Here is a 19,699-nt window from a genome sequence, read left to right on the forward strand (position 1 = left end):
TGAGTATCTGCTAAGTGATAACAGACACGTGGCTGCATTCAGGACTTTAGCTTTTCTAAATCAAGTAAGATTTCCTTTCCATTCCTGAAGTTCTTTCAAAGATAGAGGCAGACCTAATCCCAGGCTGTAATACATGATTTCCCAGCAATTTGTTTGTGAGGGAAGAACCAAAGGACAATCTGAAACCATAAAGAAAATCTAGAACCAGTGTTGGCACCCCAAATAAGAGCCATTTTGCTGTCTGTGCTGAACTGGGGACCCCTTTTTGCCACCAGCACCTTTACTCCTTTTGCTTTCTTTCTGTGGATGAGCCCTGGCTCTAGCACAGGTATGCTAATGGCTCAAAGGATGCCAAGGCTTTCTCCTTCAATGTGCAAATCAAAGAGATGTAAAGTCCTAATTGCAACAAATGCTTAAAAGATTTTGCTTTAGATAGATTCTAGAATCATTTAGGCTGGAAAAGACCCTTAAAATCCTGAGTCCAACTGCTGAGCTAAAACTATCATATACAGTAAATCCTGTCTCTAAGCACCATCTGAGATGTATTTGTATGTACTGTTGTAAAATAGCTCCAACCTAAATAGGGTATGTGCTTTTTTCCTTTAAAAGAGGATGCCAAGAATGCTGAGACAAATTCTCTGGAATTTTTTCAAAAAAACCCACATGAAGTTCTTTACTTGCTTTTTTCCCCATTCAGGCTACAGCATAAAGTAAAAGCTACTGACAAAAATCAGTTTCCCTGGACTGTGCTGTACTGGAGTGTCTCTCTGGCTGTGAAGGGATTTTGCTCCTTGCAAGGTTTTCCAAGCTGGACTGGAGGACTATAGTAGTGTCTGCTATACTTACTTAATTACCAAGTGGAGACTCCAGGACAGGATATATATATATATATATATATATATATCCCACTTGCTCATGCCTTGCTCTGGTCATTATGGAGGAATGATAGATTTTCTCCAAACCCCATTTTTTTTCCCTAGTGCAAACTTGTGCTTGTTTCACAGATGGCACCATTAGTCTTGTCACTTCCAAGGCTCTGGAGGTCTTCCTGGCCCACTATAAAGGATATCTGCAGATTTTCACTTATTCCTTATCTTTGTATAGAGCAGCCATGGGATGTTTCCACTAGCACAACAAAATCTATCTTTTGGTTCACCCAAGGTTACATAACTTCTTTCAGAAGCATTTACATTCTGCCCATTCTTTTCCTACCACAAAGCCAGGAATATCAACTGGTGATAGGAGTGTGTGTGTGTTTTGTGTCAGGTGATGAACTAAACTTTCCCAGAGTCCAGCAGCAGTTTGCTTTGACAAATGCAGCACTGGTACTTACACCTTACTGGGATTGCAAGTCGTGGGGTGCGTGTCCATTCAGCTTAAGACTTGCAATACTTAAAAATATGTTGTAAATAAGATACAAGTGAAGTGATGTGACTAACTTGGGTTGTTTTGCTTGTCTCCTTGAAAAATTTAAAAAGATTCACATGGAAAGAGTTTTATTGATTTATTTTTGCAGTTATGAGGAGAACATGGAAATGAATGAAAGAACACAGTATGTGGCTTCTCCAATTGTGAGGCTGTTCCTTTCAGAAATCTGCTCATTGGGGAACTCTGAGAGCACAGACCTTCTGAGCTATTGATTGGAAATGCAAAAATAGTCATAGTTTTGGAAAACAAGCTTTTTAAGATAAAGAATTTCAGAGATGCAGATGATATGAAACCCTGGAATATCTATGTTATCTTTGAGAATACTGAGTGCCACTGGTTACCTGATGGTCACTATGCTCCTTTTAATTTATTTAGTCCAGTGTGATGGAACAGGGATGTAAGTTGGAGAGCAGAAGAACACTTCTAATAGCCTCTGATTTGTATTAATGATTATTAACAGGACAACACAATGATTTCAAATCTGGTGTTTTATCTCTGTCTGTCTAGAGAATAACCAAGAGGTTATCCCCATCAGGGAAAAATCATAACTTGTAATCTCTGAGGTTTTTTAGACAGACAACAAATTGCTGTGCAACAGATAAAGACCTCCATCCCATAGAAGAGAAAGGAGTAAGAGACAATGCAGAAGGGTAACTATTAATAGGTCTGAATTACAGCACAAACTTTGTAAGACAGTTTTCCTGAGTAAAACATGTGTGTTATATTTTCTGTGCAATCACATCTCTTACTGGTAAACTTTTGAACCTTTATTTTTAATCCCAGTTCTGCTGTGATTGTAGCAGTGTAAATCAGCAGAGACTCTATTAAAACCATTGGAACACCACCCAGGGAGTGATTCAAACCACCTCTAAGCCCAAATCCCAGTAACAGAAACACAGTGAATTACACAGTGGATTTAGCCAGCGCAAAGAGTGAGTTTCTGGTCTAAATATCTGCACCTACATGTGTCCATGGCCTTGGTTTCCTGTTCCCAGCAATTAAGTGCTTGCTGCTTGTCTTCCCAGAGATAAAATAGGATGTAGTATGCCTTATCTTCTTCCTCTGGAAGCTGCTTCTTCCTGACTAGCAGCTAATGCCATCTCCATAATCTTGCCAAGGTAACACCTGTGCCTCAGTGTTTCCTCCCAAAATCTTCTATCATATCACCACTATCCACTGCTGTTGCTCCCTCTGTGACCCTAAAAGGCTCCAGCATGTGCAAATTATTCCAGCTGATCTTCAGCAGCAACTGAAATTGAGTATGAGAAGCCACTCCCTTTGTACTCTTGAGTTATTTCCTGATCTAGTTCCAAATTACCTTGAACATTTAAAAAAACACAAGAATTTTCCCAAGGTCACCACAAAGGCATAAATATGATGAGATTTTACTCCAGTTTTTGCCAGTATGCATCTCAAAAGGTCTCTTGGTTTCTCTGAAGTGCACCAGATACCCAGTGCTACCACAGACCAGGACATGGCATAGCTTGCCAAAAGACACAGGTTTGGGCATTAAAAGGGTATGTGCTACATTTGAATAAGCAAATTATAAGACAGGAATAAATGAGACATGGAAGTCCTGGAGATGGGTTTTAGCTTTGATTGATAATATTGAAAATTTGAACTGGAGGAAAAACATTAATTACCCTAATTTCTGTCAAGATTGGTGATTGTGATTGCATACAAATACACCTTTCAGGAAAACTTGTCATTTTCACTGCAGTTTGTTTCGGAGGGAAAAGCAAAAAGTAGGCTGGGAAAAGAGAGGGATTCCAATAGTGTCCTCATTTACCATTTCTGTTGAACAAAATATTTTAATTTTGTAATCTGGAACTGAAAAGTTATTTCAAAAAGCCATTTTTCGAGAATCAATGCATGCACACATTTTTTGGCAGAAATATGGTTTTTATTGTTAAATCTGTCATTTTGCCCCTGCAATATGAAAATGGTCCAGAAAAAAATTTCTGACATTAAAAACCAGGCATTCTGATTTTTTTTAATGCCCAAATGCCTCTGCATCTGTAAATATCTTTTAATATGCTTCAAAAAGGTTAGATGTGTGCAGAGGGCTTTGTATTTCCCAGCAAACTTCATAGTCTATTGAAAGTTGAGACCATAGGTCCCTCTGAGCTCTTCCTGGGAAAGAAAAGAATCAGTCATATACTAATTTATTTTTCTCTGCCACTGAATGAAATGCAGAATGGAATGTCACTCTTCTCAATGTATAGACATACTTAGTAATCCTACAAAAAAGGACTCTCCCTTATTATACAGAATATGAATGACTCTGCCATCTGTGGTTTTCTTAAAATGCCACCTCCTCACAAAGATAGGCCCGCTCTTGCAAATGCCACCTGTCACCAAGCTGTGTGTGTCAGGAATTTTCAGTGCCCAAGTGTTGCAATGGAATAAAGCTCTGGGATCTCTGTGTGCAGCCCCAGCAGTGCTGTACCTGTGCTCCTGCTGAGTGACACAGCAGGGCCACTAGGAAGCAAAGGCAAGTGCTGAATGTGTAAGTACAAGTCAAAAAGAGATGTTATGAGCTCTTTCTTCCTTTTTGACTGAAATGAGGAAAACACACAGCAGAAAAAGAATGAGCTAGGCTGTTCTCTGTCAGCTGTCAGATAGTTAAGTACCAGTGCAGTGAAGCAGAACTATTTCTTCATTCAGGTGAGCCAGGATGGAAAAGCCTTGCTGGATGTCCTACAGCGTCCCTTGAGTCCTGGGAATTCTGAATCCCTCACTGCTACTGCAAACTACTCCAAGGCTGTTCACCAGGTGTTGGATGTCGTACATGAAGTCCTGCATCACCAGCGGCGCCTAGAAAGCATCTGGCAACACAGAAAAGTCCGGCTACACCAAAGGCTGCAGCTCTGTGTTTTCCAGCAGGATGTTCAACAGGTAATATCCCTACTAAAGAAATTAAAAATGACCCTTTATTTGCAGCCATAAAGGTTAGTGACTCATCCCAAGGCTGGTGCCATAACCAAGATTTCACACACAGCTCTAGAAATCTTCTAAAATCCTAATGCATCTTTCAGTATCTCTTGGTTTCATGTTGGAAATCATCAATCAGTCCATTGAATGTTGATCAGTCTGTAAGACTGTAAGAATGTGACAATGTTTTCAGTGGTTAATTTGTCACAAGTGAGCAATTAGCTATCGGTACCCTACTGTTCCTGAGAAAGTGATGTTTAATAGAAAAAAAGAATTTCAAGTGTAAAAAGCAATTGAACTGTGGTGTGTTTCACCTTTCAGTGTGGAAACAACATAAACTGACATTTTAGTGGTGCTGTTTACGTGGTCTTTGCACTATTACCACTCATGGAGTCCATATACCCATGCTATGAGTTTGCTGGCTCCAGTGAAGTGCACACCTCAATGCTCAGAGCCCTCCTCACAGAAATAAAGTTTGTACAGCACAGGCTTGTCTTGGAGAACCTCTGCTCCAGGTGGATAGCTTTTCTCTCCCAGAGGAATCCATATAAGTGCCAGCACAAGAGTGTGAGTGACAGTAAGTATGAGATGCCATGTTTGTAGCTGCCAACTATGCAGGCACAATCAACAGATGTCCCAGGGCTGTACTCGTTCAGGGTGGTGTGGTTTGCTTAAGGGCCCCATTATAGCCCAAAGCAGATGTTGGGAGCAATATGGTACTTGCTTTAAATGAAGAGGCTGAATGCTCTAATCATGTTTATGGAGCATTCTAATGTCCCTGGGGTTCTTTATGCCACTGCCTTCCTCCAAGTGAAAAATGAGGCAGAGATGGAGCAACAAAGCTGTCACATGCAAAACAGACGTGGACCAACAAGGACAGGAGACAGGCAACTGTTATTCAATGTGCAAGTCTGTGCTACTAGTGCCATAACTGGAGTGCACCAGCACAGAAAGAACTGTAGCTGTAGATGTCCTTTGCAAATATTTGTGACCATTTCTTTGGCAGTCTTCAAAAATTTGCCAGTATTTCTACTTACTCAGGTTTTCCTCTAAAACCACAAAAATATTCATGACATATATATAACTAAAACTGGGACTGAATGTAACAGATGCTTAATTTAAGCAACTTTTCTTTCATTCCGTGTCAGCAAACATACTGCATGGTAATGAAATTCATAAGCTATATATTAAATAGAGCATATATTTGGTATTCAGTTAGAATACTTTCACCAAACTATATGAAGTTAATACAGTTTTAGGGTTAAAATCTGAAAAATCAAGTGTTTTTTAAATTCTGATAGTTTTATACTTTTTCTAATTGTAGTATTTAACATCAATAAGAATCTTAGGTATTCTTCATTCTCTAGGGTGATTTGCACTTTTGGTCAGTCTTTCCAAACTGAAACTTTCTCTCTTACATCTTCTGAATTCAGTAGAAGTGTTTATGAGGTTCATTCATGAAACCCATTCACACTTTTACGTCCCACACATGCAAGGCAATGAAGCTGTGTCACTGGTTTTCAAAAGGAGCAGGTCTTTGTACATACTGTGGCTTTTGGTGAGAGAAAAAGAGGCAGTAAGAGTCTCTGGAGCACAATCACTTGAGAGAGCATTACTCTGTGTGAGTTCTGTTGGCAGCAGTCTTTCCAAATTTTTCTCTTAATGGGTAGTTATTATCTGGGAAGCAATAACTTAGTGACAGACATGCTTCCATCCTAGCACACACTGGAGGCATCTCTTTGTCCTACTTAGAAAGTAGAGAGGAAGAGATGAATCATTCTGTTCACTAAACATCTGTACTATTCAAAATAAATGCTTTGTAACTCATAAATGAAATTATCAGCTAAACAGAAATATGAATTGTAGATTCTGTGAGGAGGAGGAAGATATCTGAGTATGTTGATGGGGGCTTTTTTTTGAAACTACTCACCTCCTGTATATCTGTCATGCAATTCCTATTATGCTTATGTGGTTAAAAGCCCATCAGTTGGTAGATGAAGCTGTCTACCTGTATATTGTCACTGATTATAAGCAACATTTGTCTATAATAATTTCTTGCCTTGTCAAAATTTAATAACCTTCAACTCAGCTCCCCCTAGTTCAAGTCTAAAATGAAAAGATGTGGGAGAAGAAATCCTGACAAGAGAGCCCTGAGTTTATTAGAATTCTCTGTCTTCTAAACACATAATGATACAGCATAATTTCTCTAAGGAAGATATTCCTCTCACACAGCTCAGAATTAAACAGTTTCTCACAGGTGCAGTTTTCTCTGTCAGGATATCTTGTGGCTCACCCTCTCCAGCTGCTGCCCAGTGTAGTAAAAGTTCTGGTGAAAGATGACCTCTGTGGCAGAGCTTGCACTCCTTCACTTGTTCATCCCCACATTTCTTGTCATGTCACCTGTTGTGCATCAATCTTGTCTCACATGTGCATGTTAATAGGGACAAGTTTTGTTGAGTTGAATGTCTTAATAAAGACTGCAAGATTATTTTGCACCCTCTCAGTCTGCTATTAAAAACATTAATAGATTTTGGTAAAGACATCTCCAAGAGGAGACTCTTATGGACCCTGAGAGACCAGTAATTCCTTATCTAACTACTCTGGTAAGTCTTCTCCGAGGGATTGAGTATTTGGGCATGGAATATCAAGAGATAATGGAGAGGTCTTGCAGAACTGATTAGCTGGATGAAGGCTTTGTGTAGGCCAAGTGTGTGCCATTTGAACTGGATTTGAGAGTTAAACTGTGTTCAACAGGGCTCATTCATATAATTTCTAGTTATCTGCACCATTTGCAAGGCAAGACTACCTGCTGCATGTACTAATGGTACATCAGGGCTGTGTTCTCAGAGGTTCACTCTGTCAAGGAAATACTTCTGATTCTAGCTGGGTTTCAGCATGAACTGCACAAAATCCCTGCAGTTACAGCATAACTGAAACTCACATTGTGCTGTATAAAAAAACAGTGTAAACACTATGGATTGCCAAGTTACAATATTAATGTAAGAAATGTTATGCTATAAAATATCATTAGAAATAATCACTAGCTCACACCATCAGACATTTTACAAGACTATTTGCTACTACATCTATGTATTAATACAATTACATCCATTTGCACATGTGAACCAAGAATAATGGTGTGCTAAGGATGCTGAGTTATGAATATATAGTGTTTTAAAGAAGGAAAGAAAATAAATGGTGTGAAACTGCATTTGCAGCCTTCCCAGGAAATAGAGCACCATTCACACGAAAGCAACAGCAGTTAAGAAAATTTGTGAGCTGCCATAAGGTTCAACACAGGCAGGAACTGACAAGAAACTCTTTTAACACCAAAAGTATTTAGGATCATTATAAAAACGTTGGGTTGCTGAGTGTGTAAAATACTTCATTGCTTCAGTTGTTTTTCAGAAGTTCTCTGGTTTCAGATAGGGAAGACCTGCACTGTTTGATCCGTTTAGAACATAGCTGTGGGAGGAGGTGCTGAAATTCTGTCCTACAAGGGAGAAAAAAAAATCCCTTTGACTTTCATGCCATTATTCTGTAGTGGCTGCAGATGCACTGGCCCATTTTTGGTACTTTTTCCCTTTTTCTCCTCTCTACTCTGGGTCTTCCCCTTCTGCAGACTATTTACCATCAAATTAATGCCATTTCCATTTCTGTTGAGATTTGAAACTGTTCTCATATTTTCTCACATTTCCACTGCTTTACACTGTTAGGTCCTGATTTATCCTGCCAGCCTCTTCATGCATCTCTCCACTCTAACACGTTCCCTTTGCCCCATAAACAGCAACACCATTAATCGGCAAGGGTAGCAAAAAGCTTGTAGGACGAAATGTTATCAAACAGCCTCAGAAATAGCTGAAGTAAGTTTATAAGGCTGTTCTTCACCCCATTGCATCCCCAACCCCTTTGTTTCACATGGGCAAGACTTTCACCTGAATTCTCCACTCTGTAAACTCATTCAAGTGAAGCACACCTGTTAAAGTAGAAGGAGAAAGGAGACCTATTTGATGCATATTTAAAGGGTCTGGGCAAGCCTTGAACTTGGTACTTTAGCACACTTTCATGTCAGAATAGTCACAGTGATACTCTCATTCTGCAGCCTTCATTGCTTCTCATGGAAATTCTGTCTTTCCATCATTTCCATACCTACATGCCAACACAGACTCATGATTCTCTGAAGACCACTGCTGGTGCTACTTTCTTCTTGCTTCACTTTGGTTGGGATGTCTGCCTGTAAATGAAGAGCGGAAAAAATAGGTGGATGTAGAGGTACTGTGTATGCTGGTGGTTTCTTGGCTGTGAACAGTGTTGAGTTAGCTGTGGTGGCTCTGCTTGGCAAAATGGAGCAGGCTCCTTATGGCAGATGAAGACCAGTGGTGAACAGCAGGGTGACACTGACAAACCTTTACTGGTGAGAGGGTAGGCAGTGCTAAGAAAGCTGGAACTGTTGCCTTTCCAGCTGCAGTGATGTCTCAAATCCTCTTGGTTACTGAGAAGGTCAAGCTAGACTAGTGTCAGGTTCATCTGATTTCTCTAAATTTGGGATTTGCCTTCTGTTGGCTTCATGCCCAGATACATTAAGGGACATAGTTTTGGTTTCCTTACGTGGTTATCTGCCTTCTAGTGATGGATAAAAAGGCCATGTGGCCATTCTGATATCATTACATTTACCAACTGCCATTGGTTGTGGGAGACTCCACAGTACTGAAGAAGAAAGGCTGTCTCTCTTCATAACCAAGCACTTTAACTTGTAATGTGTCTGGCTTTTACTGACAGAGAAAACAGATCAGGGCATGATCCTGACATCATTCGTATGGAAAAATGTCCTGCCAACGTCTGTCTGTCTCCATACACTATCTGAGAATGCTGAGCACTCTATGTGATCTATGTCATCCATTTGCAGAAGAATGCTTGGATATTTGAGGCAGTTTATGTTTCATTTAGCTCTCACACAAGATTTTAGAGGATTAGGTCTGTGTATTACTCCCCCATTTGTTTGTGTACACTTGGTTGTTCTGATCCCTTCAAGGCAGTGAAGAGTTCTCCAACATTCTGTAGTTTTCCAACATGTCGTAGTTTCTTTCAGAGACAAAGGAAATGAGACTATATATCTGCTTTTATGCTTTGTTTATAATAATACCTTCACTGGGTCTTGCAAAACAAGAGATTTATTCATAAACAATTGCTAAGGAAGAGAAAAGAACATTATAATTAAGTCAAGATTATATTTACTACCAGATGACTTCAGCCACATCAGCCTGCAAGAATACATCACATGCTCTGTGTGCCATCTGAACAGATTTAGCCTGTAAATAGCTCCCACTGTCAGTCATTAATTGAAACATTACAGTTCAAAGCATCCTGGAGAATTTTCACAACTCCTTTGGTAAATTGATGTGGTCATGAGATGCATTTAATGTTTGTTACTTACATGTTTACATTTTCAGAGTATTACTGCTGTACTTTCTCTGAGCTTAGAAGGTGTGTGTGACCTTACCAGCCATAAGTGATAGTGAGTAGAGGTTCTAATTAGGGTTGTATTGCCCCCCAAAAATAATGGAAAAGGAATCAATACTGGTAAAACTTCTTGGCAACCTTCTCCCAATGGGATACAAGAGAGAAAACAACCTTTTGTTATCCATGATTAAGAGATAAATACCTTTGTTCTCACTAACCCTGTCCTTCCAGCAGTTGGTGATGCCCCTAGCTTTTTATCTGATATGAATATCTCACCAGACAGTTCTGATAGAACACCAACTTTAGATAGATACAACTTTTACCTACACAGCTGCAAAGGACCAACTCGTGTGCATGTGTCTCCAAACGCACGTACATCTCTAACACCTCTGATGCAGAACTTCTCTGCTTTATTATTTATGCAGTAAAGGATGTACAATTGTAGTAAAAGGGTTTTCTGTTTGCTTCCATCCACATCACAGACTGTGCAATTAAACATTTTGTCAACTGATTTTTCACGGCAATTTTCATTCCATTTCTGTTGCTCCTGCCAAAGGAATGGGAACATTTTCAGGCAATGTGAGTGTGAGTCCAGGCATTGAAGGGATCTGTAGCCCCACTCATCTTCCAAAGAGGACTTATAAGTAACCAATGCTGGAAGTAAAGTGGTGGTTTATCTGTGCTGATTATCTGATTTATCTGATCTGTCCTGCAAATGTAGTGAAAATGGCCACTTAAATACCAAGCATTGCTGAGGGATTTAGTTGCTTATTTTGAACTATTTAAAAAGGACTGTCATTCCTTAATTTGAACCCACAGTGGCATGGGATTATGCAAGAGTTTAAGATGATTTCTACTGACTGTGGATGTCTTTCTAAGCTCTAGTGGTGACAAAGTATAGAGTAAGAGCATGCTACACAGCTACACAGCCCCTGGTACTCCTTCACCAGATTGTGCTGAATTTGCTGCACAAGGAACCACACTATGAAGGAAAATATTGCAGACATATTTCTTCAGTTTCTGGTGATTTCATAGGGAATGTTTTTCTAGTTCCTTCAGCTTGCAAGACATGGAGCATTTATTGGCAGTGTGCTCAGGGTTGTGCAACAAACAGGACAGGGTTCTTGGAAAAAGAGCACAACTTAAAGAAGTAATGTGCATTTTTCCTCTTTATCAGTAATTCTGTCTTAGAAATCCTCCCTTTGAAGGGCCACAGCAGAGCTTCCTGATGGAGGGTGCAATCATGTGGCATGTTGCTTTTTGGGCAAGTTCAGACAGTGGCTGTTGGTATAGAGGCAGACTCTGTGCTTCTGCCCAGGCAGAGCCCGGGACATTCGCACCCTGTAACCACTCATCACTGTATGGTATAAGAACACTTCAGATGTCTGCAGCTATCAGCCTAAAAAGCAAATTGCTTTACATACTTCAAACTCACATAAGAGAAAGGGAGCTCTGTTCTCAATGTCTGACAATGCTCTTAAATTTAGACCAGTATTATCTTGTATTATTTTTGTGCCAAAATTCTTCACAAAGAACTATAGGTTTAAATTTTGTTTAAAAATATTTATTCTGGAAGTACCTTAGAGGTTGCTGATTAACAATACACTATCCTCTTAATAATTTGATTTAAAGTGAAACTTGAAATTATCTGGAAACAACCATTGTCTCATTTTTCCTTTGCACAATTATTAAGACAAGCAGACCATTGTTCTTTGTGCTCCTAAAAAGTCACTGATGAAAAAATAATAATGATCACTCTTTAATTTATACAAAGAGCAGTACTGCAAGGGATATCCAACTCTGGGAGCCAGATTTAGTTACCAACTGAAGTTTACTTAGCACTGATGTATGAGCAGTGCAAGACCACTTTGATGAGCTTCACAGCTGTCCTGGGAGATAAGATCTGAAGAAATCTGAATGAGCTAGCTTGATCTCTGAACCTATTGAAGTGAGAAGAGGAACAGAAAAAAAATGTTGTTGTCTGTCAAAAAGTGTTTTTCTTGTTTAGAGCACTGTCTGTCCTTCAAGACCTAGTTCCTCTCAGATGGTCTGTCTTGCTAATTCTTGTGTGGCAAGTGTTTGGGTTCTTAGGCTAAGAAGCTCTCGTGGAAACCCTCTGAAATCATACTGACTCATTGAGGATTTGGATCTATCTTTCAGTGGATGAAAAGGAAACAAGTCATAGCATGGGGAAATGGAGAAGGTGATATAAAGATGCAGTTCCTTCTCTGTAGGCAGGTGTAATGATCCATGGTCTGTATTTATCCTGCCTGTCTTTAGAAGCATAATTGAATCATCCAAGTCAGGAGACTAATGCAGAGTTTTCTTTTATAGTCAATGGAGAGACACTGGCATCACCTGAGAATGACTCTCATTGTGCCCTGGATACTTCCCTCTCTTATTCCAGACTGTCAGGGAAATAATGATAATGTAGGCTCTTTAGACAAGACCTTCATTTCACTACCTAATGTTGGGTGGGATTTATTAGGATGCAGGAGCCCAAATCCTGTGTGATGCCATTCTGCTGGGCATTCAGTGTCTTCCTGATCCCAGATTTGCTTTGCAGCATTCTGCAGAGAAGTCAGTCCTCAGCAAACTACTAAAATTTGATGTTACACTTAAACAGAATTTGTAGTCATTATGTATCCTGTCCTTATTATCTATTTCTGTCCCAGGATTGTTTGCATGTCAGGATTCCTGAAAATATGATGTGTAGTTTATTGTTTCTGAAAGGCATCGTTGGCTCTTAGTGTCGTGGCAAAGGAGGAGAGAGAATTAGGCTTGTCTGTTACTGATTAGCCCTACAAAAATAGAAAGGTTGCAGTGGTGAAGAAAGAGAAATAAAATAGAGTTTTCTTCAGCTATATGTATATTTTTTGAAAGCAATTGCTAGAATGAGTAATTGTCATAAGGACATGGAGAAAAATAAGGTCTTTGAGTAGATGTAGACTGGAATGCCAGAAAACTTTCTGCCCTGTAACTTTAAGAAGTAACAATAATAGTAGCGTTTCTTGCTTATTAAGGTTTATTTCATTTCAGGATTATGGGGTTTCTAAAAGGTTGATGTTGAGCAACTTGCCAAAGGTCACTTCAAGCTTCATGACTAGAACTTTTCGTGTCAGGATGTCTGATCCCTGCTCTAAACCAACAAAGTCATTGCTACTCCAGTTTTACCCCTTACGGAAAGATCTTATAGGATTTATTGGGACTATCTAAAATTGAAATAAAGGTATGTTATGCTAAGAAATAAATATGCTATTTTAGGCACTGGTTTAGGAGTCCAAAATAGTAATTCTCTTCTACTCCATTTGTTTCCCTTGATCTTTCCTTTCAATTATCTCCTCATATGGCTTCCCAGTTTTTCAGTGTCCTGCCTGTCACTCAGAGTGATCAATCCTCTTTCATATTGCTTTTGACTGATGGCCAACAAAAGGTATTTTCATTGATGTGAGAAAAAAACCTTGCCAGACAACAAAGAGCATAATGAAAGCTGGTTGCTAATGTATAACTCTAACACTTTTCCCTGTGTTTTCCTCCATGAAGCAGCTGCTCAGCCAGCTGGTTACTTTCCCCCTCTGTAATGAATTACACTCATGGTTTGAGATTATTATGTCTTGCTGGGTAGCAAGAGCCAACTTAGGCTGAGCTGCTCTGGCACCATGACCTGTCTCTGCCCACTGCTCCTCTCCATTCCAGTCATTCCTGTTAGTTATGCTCATCCTCACAGCTCTGCCTTGCTCCATGCCACACACTACCATCCCTGGCTGTGCTGAGCAGCAGCTCTTTGCTCTGGTAGCATCTCCTGTGGTCTGTGCCTGGTTCTGCTAGCTGCCTTACCAAACCAACTTGACTGAAGAGTTCTGGTATTTCTTTCCATGGAAGAGAGGTTGTGTATTATTTTTAACTAAATGCAGAGTTTTAGCTCACAGGAGACTTTTAGGCAACTTCTTTTGTTTCATATTCCTCACAGGGAAGTCTTAGACAAAGCTTCTTGCTTGTTTTTAGAAGCTGTAACCTGGATTGTAGTTCTGGAAGCTATTGCCTGGGCTGGGGTAACCCTGCAGGCACATTTAGACAGAGCTTCTTGGCTCCAACTCCTGTATACTTTTACAGCTATAAACTTCTTTTATGTTACACTGTGGTTCCCTTTAACAAAAATGTCTTTCAAATGTGAAAATATGCAAACCAAACACATTTCAGGTCTATCCATTGGTCTTTCACCTTTCCACTCCCTTTGTTTTGAAAGCTCTTGACTTGTTTTTTTTTTCCTGCCTTTTGGATTTTTTTTAGATGGAACATGTATTGAGGGATGGAGAAAATTACTTTTATTTTTGGCTTCAGCAACATATAAAACATTCTGACCTTCAGTTGGTTCCCTTCCCAAATAAGGAGGAAAAGTTGTGGGGGGGAGGGAACCTACAAAATGAAACTTTTTTTTTTATTATTATTATTTTCCCTGTTCCTCCAACAAAAACTAACTTTAAACAATCAAAATGTATTTTGGATATGGTTCCTGCTTGCTTACCTCCTCAGGTTTTCAAAGTTCACAAAGTGTTAGGAAACAACAAGAGAAGGAAGTTCAGGATGAGGGGATGCTGTAGCCCTGGAGCCATCAAACTGGATGAAAAATAAGAAAGTTTTTCACAGAAAATTTCAGTTTGGGAAAATTGAGCTTTTCTTTAAAAAGGTGCTCAAGGAAAGTCTCCGAACACTTCTGCCCTTCATTCTTCTCATGAGTGTCACTCTTGGGATCATTTAAGTGTCTCCTCTTTTCTCTGAACAGCTCAAGTTTATTTCTTGCTGAAAAGGGTTTTCATAAGTCTGATCCTTCTTGCTGATATATTCTAGTTTATTTTGCATTACCTGTCTGCCATGGGAGCCTGGACATTGACAAACAGCTCCTGACTACCGTTATCCATGGCCTTCTCTGGTGCATCTGTAAGGTCACTGGCCTTTCAGCCTTTGAAACCCTCACAGGATCCTTTTCTGCTGTGACATGTGGAAGAGTCAACAGGAGATTGCACAAGGATGTAAACATTCCAGACTTTTTGTTCCAGCCCTGCTGTGTCTGGCACAGGGAGTACCCAGCTCAGCATGGGCCTGTTTGCTACAGGCAAAGCTTCTCACACACCACAGCAACTTGGCCCTTTCCCCAGTTACCTGCAGTCCTGAGCTGTGACTTCTCTGCCCTGGACATATATGTTGAGCACAGCTGGTTTGCCTGAGCAGTGACTGACAGACAGAAGGCACCAGCAGAAGAGATGCTGCAGGGGTCTCACAGCAGGAGAAAAGCTACGGTGCAGGTTTGAAGCGCTGGGCAGGACCCAGTGCCAGGGCAGCGCTGCCAGGAGGTCAGACATAGCCCTGTACTGCACTCCTTTCTCCCTGCACACATCCTGGCACATATAAACTTGGAGATTAAATGTTGTGGATATTTATTTAAAAGACAAGAGATCATAGAAAAGTCATTGATGAGGAGCAGCCACTTACAACATTCAGGGACTTGTTTCATCACTGTTCTCCTACTTCTCCATTTTTACTCTCCTGCTTCTTCCCCACATGGTTTGTGCTCTCCTATTTTACCTCTAGTTTCTAATCAGGTCACAGCCCCATGGAGAAAGGTTTTGTTTTCCTAGCTGTTGGCAGGATGCTCAGCCCCAAAGGGCTCTGTTCCTGGCAGGGGTGTTTAAGGTTACTGCAGAGGTGCACTTGCCATCCTGGTGAGTTTTTCTGTTACTGCCACAAGACTGTACCAAGACCCTTTTGACCCAGCTGGGATTTGTTCTCTTACCAAACCTGTCTCTGCTGTGTGCTGTGATTGTAAGCCTTGTTAAACATGGATGATTAAATAATCTGTTCCCCATAGTAACCCAAAGCAGGGCTTTATTCAATATCCTTTATTCAATATCTTTTATTCAATATTCAATATCAATCAGCAGTTTCCCCTCTGGTGCAGTAGGCAGCTCAAACACAGTGGGGAGTGCCTGAGTGCTTGTCTAGGGCCAGGAGCACAGCACTTGCACTAAAGATACTCTGTTGCAAAGCTCATCTTTGCTTTCTCTGTCTTTTCTAGTTGTTACTTACCTTTAAATGTCATGTTTAAACTAGTAACAGGTTTCACTGGGTGGATACTATCAAAATGTGCATTTTGTAATAGCAGTAATGATACTGTTATCCTAGTCTGACATTTATCTCGCAGATAATTTCTTTCTTTGTTTTACAAACTCAGGCTCTGAAAGGGACCATAAAGCAAACGAGTGTTGGAACTGTGAGGAACAGTTGTGATTTTTTCTGAATCTTTATCCACTCTCTTTTAGTTTTGCTTTGTTTCTCCTCTTGAAACCCATAGGCACACCTGTCATTGGCAGATTTCGAATCAATTGCTCTATTTACACATTTGAGAATAATGTGCTTTTCTAAAGAGTTCGTGTAGCTTCTTTTTTCCATCCTGCATACCTGCTATACGTTCTAAGGGGTCCTTCTACATTTTGGACACTCCCACCAAGAAAAAAAATGAAGCAAACAAATGCAAGGAAAATACTTAACATGCCATGAAAGGCCACACTTTGAAATGCACAAATTTCTCTATAGGATCAGAAAGCTTTTCCTCAAAAACATCAAAACCAGCACTGTGCTGCTGTGTTCAGAAACCTGAAAATTATTTGTGATGATAGCTGTCATTAGTAGCAACAACCTGGAGGTCAAGATCTTAGAAATCTAAATCAGCTGAGTCCTGTGCATGTCTCCACTTACTATCAGGTCTTCAAATACTGATTTTCCATTGGGATGGTGCCAGAGAAGCAAAACAGAGAGTTATTAGAGGTAGGAGGAAACACAAGATGCTCAATAATTATTTGAGGAATTAATAAAACTTCAAGTGCACATGATCACAGCAGAGTCTGAGCATTGTTAAAGTAAAAGCTGTTTCTAATATTTAGGATATTGTTTTATCTGTTGGTTCTAAAGAGCTGTAGAAATCCCCTATGTACATGAGGAAGAAACTGGGCCAGACATTGAGCATGCTCAGGTGTTTCTCTTCCTGGGAACTTTGAAGCATAAGCTAAAGTCGGTAGAAACAGAGGTAAATGAAATAGAGATTTGCTTGAGCAAAAAATCAAGAGTTTTTCAAGTTGACTTTGCTTCAATGCTTACTCTGCCTGGACAATGTTCTTCCCATCCTCTTGAGCTGTGAGAGACCTGTGACATTCTCTCAGGAAGCTCTGATTATGTCCAAGCAAACAACCCCAATGAGGGGAGCCAGACTTAGACTAGAGCCATGTCTGACCCAACAGCTGCTTCTGGAAAAATGATGTGAAGTGACAAGAAAGGGAGACCTGGGAAAAATATCTTGGTCTCAGAAGGAGCAAAATCACTGTTCTAACTAGTGCTGTGGACAGCAACAACCAAAAGTGTCTATATGCCCTAAGTAAGAAAATATTTCTGAATTTTCTGAATATTACCATTGGTCATAGTCTGGCAATCCTGATTAATTGTATTGCTAATTCATTACTCTGCAGCTAAGTGCCAGGTATGATTCCTGAGAGCTGCAGAAAAGACTCACAAATAGCAACCCAGCAGCATAACTGCAAAAGAAATAATCTACCTGTCAGCCTGGAGAAGCTTCATGCAGAGCACAGCAGCATCTTTCTATGCTGATGCAGAGCACGTTTTCTGTGTCTTGTACAGAAGGAAAATGCACAAATGTAGTTATTTATAGCTTCCACCTACACTCAGCTTTGAATTTTTGTCTAAAACAAGTTCAGCATTTAAAGAATACAACAGGGTTTTTAACTTGAAGGTATGTTTTTCCTTTTCTTGAGTTCCTTAAAAAATAATAATCTGGGAACATTAGTAACAACCCAGGCATTAAGGAAGAAACATTAGTTCTTCATTTGTCTGCCTATTGTTCTCTTACTTGGAATGTTTTTAGAGAGGCAGTTGCCAAACTTTATGAAGTAAAATATTTAATGGAGAAAATGAAAGATAAGTGGGTACATTTGATGAATGTGAACTTTACCAAAGGAAAGCAATGTTAAGTAGAAAGAAGTTCCTTCTCAGAGTAAGAGAGGCATGTGGTGTATATTCCCACTCCCTTTTGGGCAGCTCACATCCCAGATGATGGCATTTCGTGAAGGAGCAGGCTGGGGCTGCGTGCCCTCAGGCAATGCCCAGAGGAAAGGGACAAGTCTTGCTCTCAAAATGCCCAGCCTACACCCAGCCAGCTCTGCCAGAGCCCAGAATTGAACGTGCTGTTTCCAAGAGAAACATAACTAAATCCTACATTTTGCTAGTTACTAGAGCTGAGACCAATTTTTTCTTTACAAGAAGGTGGATGGGACCAGAACACATTGTATTCTCACTCTTCTCCAAACTCCTGTCAGTTCCAAACCATCATGATACTTTTACAGATGTGAAGAACTGTACAAGTGCATAGGAGTCATCTGTAGAAAGCAGACACAAAGTTATTTTTTGCACTATAAGCCTGTGAAAGGTAAGGAGTTCAGGTGGAGCAGCTCTGTGGGAGCAGTATGTCCCTCACCATCACATGAGGGGAGCAGCCGTGCTTCCCATGGAGGGTGGCATATCTAGGATAATCAGGGATACTCAGATGAGTAATTGTGACTATTGCTGAGGTCTGTAGGTCTACAAAAATGTGAAAGTTCTTGGAGATGGGTGGAGAATGGCAGACAAATGCTGCAGCAAGTCCCCATGAACTTCATGAACTTCATGAACTGAGCCTCTGCTTGAGAAGCTGTGAACAGTCTCGTTGATGTGCAGTCCATTGCTATGGGAGATATTTAGGATGTCTTCACTTAGTCATCCTGATAAGTCTGCAGCCCTTTCATAACCAGTTTGCATGTTTTTGCAACAGAAACTTCTAAGAAGGGGGTTGCTGGGGGAGTTGTTATTCTGTAGTGTTTTCCACTGCAGAAGCTGTTGATGAGCAAGGATCCTGCTGCAGGGACTGTCTTCTCTGGATAAACTCCTACAGACCTGTTTCCAGATGGGCTTGTAGGATATCTGTGGGTGCTAGAAGCAGTGAGAAGTGTGAATAAGACTATATGCATGTATTTTTGCATATCTAGGACTTCCTGACACTCCTCTGGACTCACGTGTCTCAGTAGTTATAGTTTACTCAGATGTGTCCAGTAGTGTCAGCTGTGCTTTGTGAGGCTGCCCCCACTGCAAAGAACAGAACATGGATGTTCTGTTTTGACAAACTAGTGGGGCTTTAAACTACAAAGATTAGATTTTTGTTGTTCAAATGAAAAATTGTGCAGAGGTGAAACTTTCACATAATGTCCAGGAAGCTCATAAAAACACCTACAATCTGACTTCATAGGGACTTCTTTTTTGGTTGAATTTAGACAAGGAAATAAAGGAAATTTTAAAAAAAAAAATGTTTTAATTGGCTCCGCATTTAATTCCCCTTGTTAATTTAGTTGCAATATGCAGCAAAATACTGATAGGTCTGTAAGGTTGTTTTTCCCTCCATGGGTAAATGGGACTGTATGTTTTTTCTTTTGAAAAGACCTCTTTAATTATGCCATGGTTTTTGGAATAGCTACAATTAGGGAGCAAAAGCAGGGAGTGATTAAAAACTCCTACTTAATAGGAGCTGTATTAGTTCTCTGGCTTTTGAAGGAGACCCAGGCACAGCTGAGTCCACACATACAACATGGAGAAGCTGTGCTGAAAAGGAAAGGCAAAATAGTGGTCAAAATTTTTTTAACTGACTTTAGGGAACATTGTCTGTTGTAGTGTTTTAGGAGAGTTCTTTCTTGAGAAAGGATTGAAGAAGTATCAAAGTTCATCCTTCTTGTCCAGTCTTCAGACTAAGGTAATAAGTGTAGTTCTGTTCACTCAATTCCACCTT

General features: G+C 40.1%; 1 protein-coding gene across 1 annotated transcript in view; it reads left to right on the top strand.

The window, feature by feature from the left end:
• Window positions 1–19,699, top strand: part of KALRN (kalirin RhoGEF kinase) — a 407,865-nt gene that overhangs the window by 231,477 nt on the left and 156,689 nt on the right. The window contains exon 9 of the mRNA XM_053983017.1: window positions 4,096–4,326. Coding sequence (XP_053838992.1) covers window positions 4,096–4,326 — 231 coding nt within the window. The remainder of the gene's footprint in view (window positions 1–4,095; window positions 4,327–19,699) is intronic.

The sequence above is a fragment of the Vidua macroura genome, chromosome 7 (assembly GCF_024509145.1).
Source record: "Vidua macroura isolate BioBank_ID:100142 chromosome 7, ASM2450914v1, whole genome shotgun sequence".
NCBI lineage: Eukaryota > Metazoa > Chordata > Aves > Passeriformes > Viduidae > Vidua > Vidua macroura.